Here is a 17,075-nt window from a genome sequence, read left to right as displayed (position 1 = left end):
GGTGGTGGGGGGGTTGGTTGAGCTCCTCAGCTTCAGCTGCATTTAGCATGTGAAGCCACTGGCGGCAAAGAACTGGGGGTGGGGGTGGGGGTGGGGTTAAAAGCAGTCACCTCAGAAAGCCAGCAGGCTTCACCAAACAGTTCGATACAAGAAATTACAATTACTAACAGATACTTGATCATTTCTTTGGGCTTACCTTGGACTTTTACTAGTGTCACTAGTCTATAAAATACGTATGGCATTATTTTGCTCATCTTATGATTAGTGTTTCAGGAAGCTTACAAAGATGTTTAATTGAAGTTTTTCATTAAGTCAATAGTTGCTCTGTCTGATAACTGAAGATCCACACCAGGTATAGTAGAAGTGATAATGAGAATTCCTTTCCACGGACTCAAAGGCCTTCTGCTGTTTCTCCCTCTCTGCCCTTCAGCCTTCTTTCATCCTTGCACATACCAAGATCACTTCTGATTTGGGGGCTTTTCACTTTCTGAGGTCTTTGCATGGATTGCCCCTTAATCATTTGGCCACAGCTCACACATCCCCTCCTCAGAGAGGCAGCTTTTATGACCCTGCAATTACATTGCCTTTCCAGAATTTCCTCAAAGCCCTGGTAGGGTACCTTCTACCACACACTGACATTTGAATGGGGGGAAGACTGACAATGGGCAAAGAAATGGAAAAAAGCATTTTTGATAATATGAGGATTGTGAAAAAAATATTGCAAGCCAGTGTAAGACATCATGTACCCAGTGCATCTCTGGAACCGAGATGAGTATGAGGTGCCAATAGGGACTCGTTATAAATATTTGCTGAACGAATGAACAAAACTCTAGCTTTTAAGCTGAAGATTCAAGTTTATCCATGAAGAGCAAATAATATGTAATAAATATACCTTAGTCAACTCTTTCTAATGTATTAGTAAATTTAACTAGGAAATCTAAAATTACCAAATTATTTGTAGAAAATTTATATTAAATTGTAACATCTTTAACCATATTACTTTATTCATTATAAATATTCTGGTTATATTATTACTTTGGCATTGCTAATATTTAAAAACAAAACAAATGCATTTTCTACTCTTTTCCTGTCAGTGATAGAGAAATATAGGTAGATCCTGATATTTAAGAAGGCATGTTATAAATTATATGTATAATCATACTTTAAAGCCTTAGGCAAAACACTATAACCAATTCTATTAATCTCACTTTCCCTACTTTTCAAGCTTTGAAATCTAGTATTTTAATACTTGTATTTAGCCTAAGTTTATATTCTTTCAATTATGCTATTAATCAAACGCACATCAAAGCTTGTTACCTTTATCAGCTAACAGTATTGCTGATTTTGTTTCATGTTTGTCAAACCTATCAAATTTGCATTTTGAGTCAGAACGTTTTTGACACAAGGTAACTTTAAGGAGTATAACTGAGTCTGTTGGTCCTCGTACTTGAAACAGGTGCTCTTGGAAGCAGGAGAGACCAAGTTTTAGACCCATATCTGTATTGATGATGTGATATGGTAGAACCTTTATTTGGGTAGGATACTAGTGAGATGTATTTTTGTTGTTGTTTTGTAGGTTTTTAAAACACTGAATTAGATTCCAGTGACCTTAAATCACATGACTCCGAAAGAATTAGATCTCTAGGCTCATATTGATTTGTCAAGTTATATAGTTATCACCTGTATTTATGATATATTTTAAAATTCTTTAATGAGGATCCAGTATCTATTTGATATTAAAATGGATAACCCTAGGTGGATAAAGGACTTAAATATTTTAGGCCCATATTACTTTTATTAGTATGCAACGACAACCTGTATTTTGCATATGATTTTTAATAAACTGTCTTCTTTTTTAGGTTTTGAAAGTCTTGAATTGACTCCTCTTGCTGCAATATGTGTGAAAATATATTCTGGAGGAAAAGAATTAAAGGTGGATGGCTCTATTCAAGTTTCTCTCCCCCTTCTACATACAAATGATATAAGTGCAGGGGATCACATACCTGCCTGGACATTTGATATGAACATAGGTATGTGAGCTAGGTGAAAATATTTTGGATATTGCCCTTTTTGAATGTTTGAATGTTTGCTCTTAGAAATATGTTTCTATATTACTATTAAAATTTTTTCAGCTTTATTGATGTCTATTGGCACTAAATGTTACTATTTTAAGCACTTTAAAATGACTAAAATTGGCCCACTTTGATTAGTATAATACAACTATGGGGAAAATGATGTCAGTATACTACATTAAAAAAATGGCATTATTGGGCGCCTGGGTGGCTCAGTTGGTTAAGCGACTGCCTTCGGCTCAGGTCATGATCCTGGAGTCCCTGGATCGAGTCCCTCATCGGGCTCCCTGCTCGGCAGGGAGCCTGCTTCTCCCTCTGACCCTCCCCCTCTCATGTGCTCTCTCTCTCTCTCTCTCTCATTCTCTCTGTCTCAAATAAATAAATAAAATCTTTAAAAAAAAAAAAAAAAAAAATGGCATTATTTACTCACATTCACATGCCTTTTTTTTTTAAAGCTCTATGCCCAACATGAGGCTTAAACTCACAATCCCAAGATCAAGAGTCATGTGCTTGGCCCCCTCAGTGACTCAGTTAAGCGTCGAGTCCCCACATGGAGCTCCCTGCTGGGCAGGGAGTCTGCTTCTCCCTCTGCCCCCCGCCCCGCTCATGTTCTCTCTCCCCCCTCCAGAAAAAAGAGTCGTGTGCTCTACTGACTGAGCCTCCCCCAAGATCTTGAATAGAAAAGTAGAAATACATTTTAAAAAATTATTTCTACTCTTACAGGCTTTTGTTTTGATAGACAATATGAACTTGTATCTAAAAGGTTGGTTAAGGCAATTGAGAAATGTATGTTAATTTCATGAAAATAAGTAACATTGTATTATCAAGATACAGAATGATTATTTAAAAAAAAAAAAAATCCCAAAACAAGAAACTCAGATACCAATTTTGGTCCCTGAGTTTAGCCTCCTAAATAGACGCACGTTTTCCTCCTCTGCTTCCCTTGGTTTTGTTCTTGTGTTTCTGTATAAATAAGATGGGAGTCTTTAAGTTGCCAAAACAAAACAAAAAAAGGGATATGATCCATAATTGTTTTGGATGAGTCAGGATACAGAGCCTAGACAGTTTCACAGGACTTGATTCTCTCACCTGTTTCCTCTGTGCTAATACCTTTCTGGGATAGGATTTACCTTCAGAGTGGCAAGAAGGGTGTAGGTGCTCAGACTTTATACCTAGCCAGGTTAAAGTCTAATGGAAAGAAAGATTCTTTCCCTAGTAGCAATTGCACAAGCTCTTGGGTTAATTGCAATTATAGAATGGAGTTTTCGTGCCCATCTCAGAACCAGTGTTTGTGATTTACAAACAGAATGTACAGATTTATTTATTTTATTTTATTATTAAGGCTTAAGGTTCTGTGTTGGAGCCCCAAACTAATCATGTGGATTGAAAACAGGGAGCCATCAACCTTCAAAGAGATGGAATGAGACTTCACTGTAATTAGAAGGGTAGTTAGGGGAAAAAAAAAATCCAAACAAATGTTTACCGTAAAAAGTAAATAAATAATATATACATGCTTTTAAGAAAGAATGGAAACTATATAAGTAAAAAAGATAGTTGTAAGGGAAAAAAGTCTCCTCTCAGTGTGATTCTACACTCAGTACTTCACTTCAGGTCACCAAATACAGGGGGGAGAGGGGGGTTGTTTTTCTCACACCAAGCAGTTCTCCACCAGCTGGGTGTCCTAAAATTCTATTCAATTTAGACACTGTCTACCTGGAATTAGCATCAGATCCCACAGGTTAAGGACTCAGTCCCACAAGACTGCCCCCTGGCCCCCACCTCAGAGGCCAAGTGCAAGTCCAGTTTGTCATCTGTGCTACTGACCAGCTAGCTACAAATTGGAAGTCCCCATGACCGATATTTGCTAGAACAGCTCACAGGAAAACCGTTTACTTACTAGATTATCAGTTTATTATAAAAGGATACCCTCTCCTCTGGGTGCATCACCCTCCCACCACCTCCATGTGTTTACCAACTCTGCCTTCTGAACCCTGTAGTTCCGGGGTTTTTATGGAGACTTCATTATGTAGGCCTGGTTCATTGCCATTGACCATTGGTGACTGACCTTAATCTTCAGCCCATCTGCCCTCTCCCGAGGGGTAATCACATGGTGGGTTTTACCTGGCAACCAGCACCCCCTGGGACTTTCCAAAAATCACCTCGTTAACATAAAGTCAGGTGTGGTTGAAAGTGGCTTGTTATGAACAACAAGAAGCACTCTTTTCACCTTTTATCACATGGGAAACTCCAAAGAATTTAGAAGCTCTGTGCCAGGACTGGGGACTAAGACCAAATATAGTATGTTGTAATCACTGGAGTAAAAGCTCTAAGCCCTGGAGTCTAGTCCATTTACCAGCAGTGGGATTTTAAACCACTTATTTGGGCCTGAATTTCCTAATTTGTTGAATAAAAGAGTTGTTTTAAAACATTTCAAAGAATAGCTGTGTTGAGTTCTGATTGTTCATCCTGACAAAGGCCCTTGTCTCTAACGTACCTTCCAGTAACAAAATATTTGAATTCATATATCAGATATGTAATGCTTAATGTGACTATTTAAAAGCAGTAAGCTGATCCATTTCCATCAAGTTTGTCTACCTTATTAAAAACACTGTTTTACATGTTGTAGATGTATCATTACAGTGAATTAACAAACCAAGTACAAATACACACTGAATTTATAAAAAAGCGTTGTTATGCTGAACTCTATAAAAGAACTGGGTTTTACTGAATTCTTTGTCTATGGATGGCATTTTATTAGATCAGATAGCATTTTATTTTACTTTTTTTTTTTTTTTTTTTTTAAAGTAGGCTCCACACTGGCCCAGTACAGGGCTTGAACTCATGAGCCTGAGATCAAGACCTGAACTGAGATCAAGAGTAGGATGCTTAACTGACCCAGCCACCCAGGCACCCCAGAGCAGATAGCATTTAAAAAAATATTCTTAAAAATTTGGTTCTAAAAGAGCCATGCCACTAGTAATAGACCCAAACAGTATTTAATAAAAAAATTAATGAGGCCGTAAAATATACATTATAAGTGTTAATCAGAATCCCAGAACAGGGGACAAATAACCGCCTATTGATAAATTTGGATTTCACTATTCACATCCTTAAGACATACTTCGATATGCACATTTAAACATTACTTGGAGAGTCATGATTTCCCTAAATATGTATACTTTCTTATTTATAATGACTTTATTTTCTTTAGTCATAACAAGCATTCAGATCATTCTATTGTATACATTATTATAATATGCACTATAAATATATTTTAAAGACTTTATTTCTTTATTTATTTAGAGAGAGAACACATGTGAATGAGGGGAGAGGTAGAAGGAGAGGGAGAGAGAGAATCCCAAGTAGATTCCACGCCAAGTGCAGAGCCCAACGTGGGGCTCAATCTCACGACCCTGAGATCATATCCTGAGCCAAAACCAAGAGTCAGACACTCAACCGACTGAGTTACCCAGGCACCCCAATATGCACTGTATTATGATATAATATGTATTATCCCAGGATAACATATTGCCAGAGTTTTCATAATCTTTGAAAGAGTCCTGCAAAGTATTCTATACATGACTATCAGCAAACTCCTATCAGCAGTAAAGACGTATAAACTAACTGGTATTTTTTACTTGCCTTTTTATAGGTGCTTGGGTAAATCATGGCCGGGGAACAGTCAAGGCATATAATAATCACTTAATTTGGACATATGATGCACCACATTTGGGCTACTGGATAGCAGCTCCACTTCCAGGAACTAGAGGTATTGTAAAAATGAAACAAAAGTAATTTGAAAAAAAATCCAAATAGGCAAACTGGAATTGATACTGCTAGGTCTTGATTTTATTGTAAACATTGCCACTTACTGACTATATAATGTTGGAAAAAGCTTCTAGTCTCTTGATCTCAGCTTTATTTTAATATTTTTTCATGTGTATAAGAAAAGATTAAGCTCAATGAACTCTAAGGTCCTTTATAGCTATGATATCTGATGAATCTGTGAAGTATAAAGTTTGTTCAAATTAAATGTTTACTTTGCAAGAATAAATTCCACCCACATCAGTTAGAGCCTTGGGTTGTGAGCAACAGGAACAGCTCTTGGATAATTACATAAAAATTACATAAAATTAGGATATAGGGAGTTCACTGGATGCCAGGAAAGGCTAAAGAACTAGATTCCAAAAGCCAGGAATCCTAGGGACCCCAGTTAGCAGGACTGTGTGACTTTGCAAGATTGCTGTTGCATATAGGGCTGACTCTGACCCTTTGCAGTCTTTTCCTCACACTGTTCCTGCATTCTAGGGATGAAGAATTTGGTTGGCCCAGACTTGGGTCATGAGCACACTCCTGGGGTTAAGGGCTGTTGAAAAATAGTGTCCCCATACTGTTTCCAAGATAAGACATGCAATACCCCAAATGAAGGTTTGGCCTGACATAGGAACTGGAGGTGGACAAAAGCTAAGACTTGTCCACTAGGAACCGTCTGTTCATATTCTAGGACAAATGAGTATTTTACTTTTCCTAGATTTAACATGCTATCAGATTATCTGTATGATTTGTAGTAAGGAAATCACACATGCATCTTGAGTCGTGTAAATCTCTCAAAATACTCAAACATTGCATGTTTTATCCATTAAATCTTCTTAAAGTCTTCTAACCTGTGGTCATGTAGACTGGTTGCACCACGGGCCTGCTCCGACTTTATGGGCCTTCTGGGGTGCTCACTGGGATCAGCTGAGTTGCTTCTTGGCTTTCCCTGTTGCCAGCTTTGCTAAGTCTTTCCAGCCTTCAACGCCTTCTTCCTCTTTTATCTTGTTCTCCTTTTCTCCGTTAACCTGTGGGCTGGTTGATTTAGAAAAACAAAACAAAGCAAAACTTTCAGTGTCATTTTAGTGAAGTTTTGGGGGGAGTGTGGAGGTTGAATGCATAGGTCATTCCTACATCTTTAATCATGTGTCGGAGAATTCTTTTGGTTTATTGAGGGTCTGGGCTCCCAGCTGAGGTGCTAGTCCGGAACAGTCCCATGCATACCCCGATCCAGGATGTGGGTGACATTTTACATACATATACATACATTTCTCTACAGCATTCAATCACCTAACTTTGTTATGGCTGTCTATTAATAATTTGAAGGCTCTGTTCTTTCTGAAAATGTCTTTTTTTAATAGTTTAATTTTTTTCATTTTATATTGACAACCTTTGAATTTTAAACCATGCAAGGTAACAAGACCTTTTTTTTCCCTCCAATGAAACCCAAATTTAGGATTCCAATAGAAGAAATATGAGCCATTAACCATTATGATCAAGGGGGATGTTCTCCCTGTTTTTGTTTGAACTTTGTGCTTATGAGATTATTTATTCAGAAACCAGAGGGTGGTTACTTTTGTTCTTCATGATGCAAAATATCCTGCAGTCTTGCCAGCTGTCTGGCCTTATTTAATTCTAGATTTGCAACTATAATGAAATATTGATGAAAAAGAACAATTAATATTTAATACTTCAACTCAACTAAATGCAAGTTATTTCATTTCTAATAACCTAAAGAACACTTGAGTTTTATAGAGAAATGTACTTTACACGAAAAATATACCTGAAATCAATTTATATAAGATGACTATGAATTACAAAAGTCAAATAATTTTCTAGAGTAGGTGAAAATTTTGTTTTAGCTTATATGTCGGAAAAGATTTTGTATGAATCAGAGTACTAAAATAGAAGTGTGGGATTCCCATTTAGTTTGAATTAGAGAGCTTCTACTGATGCTTTTGAAAAATCCACCCACAAGTATATCACAGTCAAAGGAACACTATACTAGAAATACAGATAGTTTGATTATAGCTCTGGCTTTGCCAGTAAATATCTGGCTGACCTTGAAATAGGTACTTACCCATTTTAGTATTAGTTTTCTTATTTCTAAATTGTAGGAGTTGGATATGATGATCCCTAATGTCCCCCTCCCCCCCCCCTGCAAAGTGTAGATTTTGAGTAAAATCACATTTTGTAAAATCAAAGTTGGTCCTCTGATGGACTAGTGTCTGGTGTGCTGGAGCTACTTTACTTAAAATTTGGTTAATAACATACTAAATCTGTTTTTTAAATAAGTCTTAAATAGAATTCTAGAATTCCTCGGAAAATAAGTACAAGAAATTAAAATCAAGTTGTTTTTCATAGATTTCTATAGTAGAGTTTAAAAATCAAGTACTTAGGACTGTTTTTAAATATGCATTTTCAAATATATTTAAGTGAAAATATCCTTTTCTGCCTTTGTCTTTTTAGACACACACACACACACACACACACGCATACTTTTTGCTGTTGTCCTACATATAAAATTTTGGGGAAACCCAACAGTATCAGCCTCTTATTTCCAAAAGTGGTTCTATTGTACAGTGGTTCTATTGCGGAAACATATATTCATATATCCTTAGAAGTTGAATTTCATCCAGTTATTATCAAACTTTACTCCATTGCAGCTCTGGATCCTGAATAAGAATCTGCAGATAGAATTGTTACTCTTACTTCTTTTCTGTTTGAAGAAATTTCATATTGTGCAATGCTATACTTTGTTGTCTATTATTACTTACCATATATATAGGAAAGTGTGGCCAATACTGGAGTGCCTATTCTTTTATAACCTTGAAGTTTCATTCAACAATAATGGTGTCATACAGGTAACACTTTGACTGCTTCTCATGTGCTAAGCACTAAGTGTTTTAGTAAGTATTAACTTTTAATCCTTGTAACAACCCACATAGGTGAGATCTGACAGATATGAACTGAGACACAAAGTAAGGAAACTTGCCCAAGAAATAAATGAGAATGTTACGGAGTGATGTTGAGGTTTGAGTACAAGTCTAGAGGCCTCTACACTTACATGAGTTCCCAGGAACTTTTTCTAAAGGAGCAAAAGGGTCCTGTGGGGATGGGGAATGGGTGGGGAATGGAGGTGTCTGAAGGTTAAGGTAGCAACAGATACCGTCTTCCCTTTTGTAAATACTATTTTTATACTTCATCCTCACCATATCAGGCTTTATACATGGAATCTCCTGAATGGAGGGGGTGGGGGTTTTCTGTTCCTCCCCAGAATGGGTGAGGGTGGAAGAAATGCATATATTTAAAGAGAATTAAATTTTAATAGCAAGTTTTTCTTAAAAAAGAAATAGACCAGGATTCTAATTGAGGCACACTGGCTCCAAAGTTTGTATGCATAACCACAGTACTGATTCTCCAAAACCTTTACTACTATCATTATTATTTATTTTTATCAAATTAGATGACGTGAAAGTTAAAGGATCCAAAGACCTTGTGATCCTCAAGTCTTTTATTCTGGACATTTCTCATGGTAGAGTTTGCCAGAAAACCAGTTGTCTCATTACTCTTATCACCTTATCATCCTGAATACATATTAGACTCTAGTTGATAATGATCAATAGACTTGTTACATACATTTGTGAACCAAGTGCAGTCTTAGTGATATTAAAACAGGTTACCTCAACATTGATTGCATTTATTTTCATGCAGAATCTTCATAGCCTACAACTGATCATCCCAGTGCATTAATCCACTTTTATTGCATTTAAGCGGATTCCAACAGCAGTGTATCTGTGTGTTCTCATAATGGGAAGATAATGGGTCATTTGTACCTCTGCATGGCATCTTCTTAATCTAGAGGCCAGGCTGAAAGAGTTGCAACTTGGAATCCTTCAAGTCCTCCAATTTTCCTTTCTAGAAAACCTTTCATACCTACTTACCTTGGCAAATTCTTTTTTGAATTTATCTTTAAAATTTCTTTTAAAATTGATTATAGCTAATAAGTCAACCCTCACTACCAACATTCTATCCCCAAACCTCTGGGCACAGAAATATTTTCTCCTAGTTTATTCCACCAAATATTTTGCTACCATACAACATGGGTCAGTTTTACCGCCTGCTGAAGCAAGTTTCCTCACTGTCGGGCCTGGAAGCCACTGTCATGACTGTTGGGCTTGGCTTGGTTCAGTTCAACATTTGTTCTCATTCCAGAACATAGGCTGCAGGAATGGCAGTACCGTGGGATACACTGTTCATATATTAGAGGATCTTAGCAAGAGGGCAGGGCCATGTCATGCAGCCTCATTTAAGGGGCTCACATTTCATTGACCAGAACAAGGCAACTGATGAAGCCCAAAGTGTGGGGAACATATGCTCCACCCACTGGGAAGCCTGCTGTTGAGACCGGAGCAACCAAATACAACCGTGTACGCATACTTAATCTGCCTTCCCCAGAATAGGATGTGGTTGAAAATTTGATCTAAAATAATATATTTTCTGTATATAGGTTCAGGTATAAATGGAGACTCCAGGGACATAACTGCCTACCACACGGTGTTCCTCACTGCCATATTAGGAGGCACAGTAGTCATTGTCATTGGATTTTTTGCTGTGCTTCTTTGTTATTGCAGGTAAGAGAAATATTAATATGTACAAACACACAAAACTATCATTATAGTATCACGTCAGTGTGTTATGGGTATTACAAAGTTTATTTATAAAAATAAGTAGTTTGATTTTTACAATATGTAGATTAAAATAAAAGTGGATATACTCTAACAGTAGCATTGCATATATAATACACATGTCATGGGATAGTTTTTTTTTTTTTTTTTTTTTAATGACTCTTCTGGATCATAAGTTTTAAACACTTTGTGCCATCTCTTCTACTCTAGGGATAAGTGTGGTACTCCACAGAAAAGAGAAAGAAATATCACTAAACTCGAAGTCCTCAAGAGAGACCAGACAACTTCAACCACACACATAAATCATATCAGTTCAGTCAAAGTTGCATTAAAAGCTGAGGACAAGTCACAGTTATTTAATGCCAAAAACTCCTCATATAGCCCTCAGAAAAAGGAGCCATCAAAGGCAGAAGCAGAAGAAAGAGTTTCCATGGTAAAAACTCGGGACAATTTTAAAATCTACAATGAAGATGTTCCATTTCTATCAGCCAATCAAAACAATTACTCAAGAAACCCAACACAGTCGTTGGAGCCCACTGTAGGGTCTAAACAACCTAAACATATTAACAACAATCTATCTTCATCTCTAGGTGATGCACAAGAGGAAAAGAGATACCTCACAGGTAATGAGGAGGTGTATGGACATTCCCACATTCCTGAACAGCTTATGCATCTCTACAGCCAACCCATTGCCATTCTTCAAACGTCTGACCTTTTCTCCACTCCAGAGCAGGTACATACTGCTAAGTCAGCTACTCTGCCAAGAAAGGGACAGTTAGTCTATGGCCAATTGATGGAACCAGTAAGCAGAGAGAACTTCACACAGACATTGCCCAAAATGCCAGTGCATTCTCACGCACAGCCCCCAGCTGCCCGGGAAGAGAATATCCCACTCGAAGGGCAACAGAGCTTGCCATCGCAAACTTCAGATTGGAGCCGGTATTCAAACAGCTTACTAGAATCGGTTTCTGTGCCTGGAACACTAAATGAAGCTGTCGTAATGACTCCCTTCTCATCAGAGCTTCAAGGAATTTCAGAACAGACCCTCCTGGAGCTGTCCAAAGGAAAGCCTTCCCCCCACCCCAGAGCATGGTTTGTGTCTCTTGATGGAAAACCAGTCGCACAAGTGAGACATTCCTTTATAGACCTGAAAAAGGGCAAGAGAGCCCAGAGCAATGACACGAGTTTGGACTCTGGGGTGGACATGAATGAGCACCACTCAAGTAGAAAACTCGAGAGGGAGAAAACTTTCATCAAAAGCATGCATCCGCCTAAGATCCTTTACTTAGAAGATTTAGACCTGAGCAGTAGCGAGAGTGGGACCACTGTTTGCTCCCCTGAGGACCCGGCTTTAAGGCACATCCTAGACGGAGGGAGTGGGGCTATCATGGAACACCCTGGGGAAGAGTCTCCAGGAAGAAAAAGCACTGCTGAAGATTTTGAGGCCAATATATCCCCCACGAAAAAAAGGGGCAGACCACCACTAGCCAAAAAGGATAGCAAGACTAATATCTGGAAGAAGCGCGAGGAACGCCCACTGCTTCCCATAAATTAACACCGAGGGTGGTTGTGTCTCCGCTGTCTCGTGTTGTTTATTCTTGCTTCTTGTAAATTGCTGTATGAACTTTTTAAGAAGTTGAGACTGAGCAAGCTCATGGTCCCTGGACATGTCTCAAGCAGAGTAAATAGTAAAATGGCAATTCACTACTGAAAGAGAAAGATACCAAGGAATGCTTTTTCTGGCCTATTCTTTTCATTTATTTTTGGGTGATGAATTTGAAGTATCCAAGAGCTCAAAATGTAAAATAGTTTCAGGATGTTTGTTAGTTATCTGAAAATGTTGCTCATTCAGCCAATTTAGCCCTCTTAAGAGTAACAGTGAAATGTGTACTCCCCTAAAGTTGCTTTCAAAAATGTTGCCTCTGCTTTGATGCCTGCCCCTGCGAAACATTTAGAAATGAAACTGTATTCTTTGGGCATCATAGTCTTGTGAAATATTACTGTTATGTTCTCCTCTGCCTATAGGTGAAAATAACGATAAATGTTCTCTATTGGTGTTACTCTAGAATTTAAAGGCCAAACAATATTTCCTTTTCTGCAATAAACGGCATGTGTTCTGTATCAACCCGAAAATAAATCTTACTCATGTAAGATAGGCAAGAAGCTACTTGGTTGTTAGAGAGGGAAATAGCAGCTCTTTGGTTGTTTTTGGATATAACTTCACAGAATAAATGGTAAGATGTTAACTTGTTATTTAGAAATCTGAAAAATGAACGCTCTGATACTTTCATTTTTATTTTAAATTTTCTTTTTTTCCCTGCTTCTATAGTGAAATGAGCTTAGCTGTCAAGGAAAACTTTTAGCAATCTGAAAAAAAAAAAAAAAGCCTATATCTTTAAGACTCACTGATACATGTAGGCTAAAATCAGCTTTAGGATATTTTTTCTATTCCCCCGCCATTCATTCATTTTAAACTTGATTTAAAATTTAATATTTAGGTGATCATAAGAAACTTTCAGTTTATTAACAAAATATGTGAAGCTAAAAGAAATGAACATTTCATTTTTTTTTTAAATGTTGATGAGCAGGAAAATAAATTCTATTTCCCTACGACTCAAAAAAAACCTTCAGAATATTAGGGTATATATCCAGATGTTTTTCTCTTGACATTCATAAAACACGTTTTAGAAAATATTTCAATTTAATGGAGAAGTAAAAGTTTTTTTTAAATCACTTAGAGCATTTGCAACATTTTTTCTAGTTTTGAAAGTAATATATCCATGCTCTTTTCATATAGAAAAGAATTCAGAATGAATACATTCAACAGCTGTTTTTAATTATAATTGTCTTCAACTCTGAATTATCATTCATATGTCCTAAAAATAAAGCTCTTTGTTAATTAAAATCAGCTCATCCCATTTTTCTTAAAATTTCCATGAAGGCAAATATCTGAAGCAGCTTCCCCTTTCCCTTGGGGGAAAAGTAAAACTAAATTACTTTATTTCTCATCCTCTTCTATTCAACATGGGAGCAACATAGAGACCCAAGGCACATAAACAATTTGAAAGAAGCAAAATTAGCCATATTAGCTTTAGTCAAATTATAGATGGATAGTCAGTGAAAGACAACCGTTTTTTTTTCCCCAAGATAGTCGACTTCAGCCAGTTTTCCTTTTCCTTCCATTAAAGTAATGTAATTACTTTAGTTTTTCCTATAACACCTAACCTGTCAGATAATACTCCTTTCTGAATTAACCCAAAGAACTTAAAAACACAGGCAAAAGTTTGCCATATTTTATCCAATCCATAGGAGGGAGAAATATTTGGGGTAATACCGAGGTTTAGTTTTTTGAGTAGGAGGTTTCTTATTGGTCTACAGAAAGATGCATTAAAAGTGGCATAAATGAAAATGACTTGGAAAAGGTTACAGAGTTAGTGCTCTGCTGAAGTGCCTTTGATATAGACTTGCTTTATTGGAAGGATAATATGCTAACATCTTTCTTTAATGTGCATTTTCTTTGTGTTAGCCAAATTAAACAGATGTGCAGTTTTTGTTAATTAAAAAATATAGACCTAGTGTTTCATGTTGGAACAATGAGTTTTGCATGCAAGTAACATTTCTCTTTCGTGTTTTTTTGACTCCAGTTTATATTGATAAGTTATGTTGGAATGAAGTTAGAAACTATGTAGTAAAATGGTGCACTTCAATATTTTAAGTTTATATTTTCCCTACCTTTAAATAAAAATGTTTCATCTTTTAGCTTGGTAATGGAATACACATGTTGGTATAAGGGTATATCATTCAAGTATGCCACTTATTCATTCTTATGTAAAAGGAAATGAGATGTATCCCCAGGGGCTTTTCTAGAAATACTTTTTTTGGTTTCAGAATTTTTTTTTTTATACACTGCACATTCTGTTCTCAATGGGAAAGTATAGGCAATTTACCTTTTCTAATGATCAAAAATGTGTAACTTCTCATTTGTGAGTAGTTCACAAATTTCCTGTTAAAAAGCTGAAGCCATCTACTTTTTCTTAACCCAAGTAATAATTACCCTACAATATTCACAACTTTCTTAAATTTTTAAATTGAAAACCAACAGTTTTTTGCAAATGTAACTCTTGAGAATTTTGATCACAAATTGTTAACATTTGTGGATCCTTTGTATATACTTTGGATATATCTTAAAAGCAAAATTATCCCTCAATTAACTGATGGATTCGCTTACTAAAGCACAGCTATATGTATTTTTGAATACATATTATGATCTTGAGACTTTATAAAATCAATTTTTATGATATTTATGCAGTTGTATAGGGTTTACGCCCTTTTATAATACGCAGTATACCACGAAGGTCACAAATGTTGAGGAATAAAAGCACTTCTTTGCTCTGGCAATCATTTTCAGATCACTTTCTGTGTTTGAATCCTCTGATATCAATACATACAGAGTTTTAGGAATCTGTGGGTCAAATAATGTCCCTCAAAACTTCCCAGAAAGGTGAAGCTCAAAGTTTGTATTCATTTATAGCGAATGACTCATCTACCCATGTTTTGGCATCGTAAAGAATTTGACCATGTTAATTTCCATCTCAGACCTTAAGTTGACATATTGCCCTCTTGTTTCTAAGTATTTCTATGTTTTGTATTTCAACAGAGGAATCTCACATTTCATTGTATTTGCCATTATTACTATATTTACTGCTGAAAACTGTAACAATCTGAAGATTTGTAAAATGTTAAACATAGTTCATTAAAGATAATAAATTTAAAAAGTACTTGGTGCATTGATTTAAAAATTTACTTTTTTTAGAGAGCGGGGAGGGGCATAGGGAGAAGAGAAAATTCCAGGTAGACTCCATGCTGAGCATGGAGCCTGACTCAGGTCTCAATCCCACAACCCTGAGATTACAACCCGAGTGGAAACCAAGAGCTGGATGCTCAACCAGCTCTGCCACCCAGGCATCTCCTTGATGTATTCTTTAATTTGGGGTAAGCTAACAAAACATTCCTCCCTACACTGTCATTTAATCTAGTAAATATTCAATTATTACTTTTTCCTTTATTACACTCCCTGTGGCAAAATAAAGATATTTGAATACCCTTTGTTTATATAATGAACTTGATTTCTCTTTGTATTTCATGTTCTCCAAAGTTCACGTTTTTACTATTAAAGCTGAGTAGAGGCAAATTATTTTTCCATTCAATGAGAAGACTTAAGATAACGTGATAGAATGTAAAATAAAATTGCAGTACCCAAAATACCTAAGTGAGAAAATGATACATTATTCCCTCCCCCTCCACTTAAAAAAATTATTTGGACTTTAAACATAAGACAATATAATCACACAAGGGCTATTCACACTTAGGGTGTTAGATCTCCTTCAAGAGACCTTCTGCTCACCTAACTGAACCATACTCAAGTTCAGACAGTTTGTATTTTGGGGTTTTAGAATATCTTTAAATTTTTATTTATTTAATTTACTATTTTTTAAGTACACTCCATGCCCAGTGTGGAGCCCAACATGGGGCTTGAACTCACAACCCTGAGATCAAGACCTGAGCTGAGATCAAGAGTCAGACCCTTAACCGACTGAGCCACCTAGGTGCTCCTATTTTTTTATTTTTAAGTAATCTCTACACCCAAGGTGGGGCTTGACCTTAAAACCCTGAGATCAAGAGTTGCATGCTCTACTGACTGAGTCAGCCAGGCACCCCTAGAATATCTTTTAGAATCATTATCTTGGCTGCCATGTTTTCAGACATTTTGTATAACTTCTATAAATTAATATGGGAGTAGAAATACCTTTGGTTAGTTCTAATGGGAACTGGGCTCTGAATCCACTTACAAATAACAGTGCAGATTAAGACCTCAGCACTATTGTTTGAGATAGACACTCCCATCTAGATCCCTGTAGAGTGTAAGCCAGGCTGTGGCTACCTTTGTTCCAGGGTCTGGTCTCCCACTGGGATAGTCTAAAGTCTTGACAGAAACAATGCAGTTTCTAGAGTTGTCACGCAGGACCCAACCTAAGCTCACATGGAACTGATTGTAACAGAAAATAGATTTCATGAATCACAATCAGAAACATAGCTGCCAAACAGATGATGTTCATGAGCCAGTCATCACATTCTCATCTCAGAAGGGAAATTAATATGGGAAGACTAATATGTAAGAACTATAGGAAAGGTAGTTGGATGGAGTCAGGAGATTTTTTAATGAAATTTATCAGAAGTGATTCACCTGTCGGTACTTGACACTTGTGACAGCTAATTAAGGACCTTTCCCTAAACTACATGCTGTTGGGATATAGTACCAGTTAAAACTATACCACAGGGTTGCTTTATCTAGACTCCTTAGAATCACTTTTTGGCCTTTTTATAGGTAGATTTCTCTATTATGGTTTACAGGGAGATTAATTCTTATCAGTAAGCTCTCTCTGAAGCAATTGTGGGGTTAATTTCTTTTGAGAACTCTGTTCTATTGTCTTAGATTTGGATT

The 17,075-nt window shown here is 36.7% G+C and overlaps 1 protein-coding gene across 1 annotated transcript in view; it reads left to right on the top strand.

Moving 5' to 3' along the window:
• FAM171B (family with sequence similarity 171 member B) overlaps positions 1 to 13,246 on the top strand; it is a 61,819-nt gene extending 48,573 nt beyond the window's left edge. Inside the window, exons 5-8 of the mRNA XM_032406547.1 lie at positions 1,860 to 2,030; positions 5,725 to 5,841; positions 10,396 to 10,519; positions 10,784 to 13,246. Coding sequence (XP_032262438.1) covers positions 1,860 to 2,030; positions 5,725 to 5,841; positions 10,396 to 10,519; positions 10,784 to 12,128 — 1,757 coding nt within the window. The 3' untranslated portion in view covers positions 12,129 to 13,246. The remainder of the gene's footprint in view (positions 1 to 1,859; positions 2,031 to 5,724; positions 5,842 to 10,395; positions 10,520 to 10,783) is intronic.
• Positions 13,247 to 17,075: the final 3,829 nt, after the last annotated feature.

Source organism: Phoca vitulina, unplaced genomic scaffold, assembly GCF_004348235.1.
Source record: "Phoca vitulina isolate PV1807 unplaced genomic scaffold, GSC_HSeal_1.0 scaffold1, whole genome shotgun sequence".
Classification (NCBI taxonomy): Eukaryota; Metazoa; Chordata; class Mammalia; order Carnivora; family Phocidae; genus Phoca; species Phoca vitulina.
This window is presented reverse-complemented; position numbering and strand designations above follow the sequence as displayed.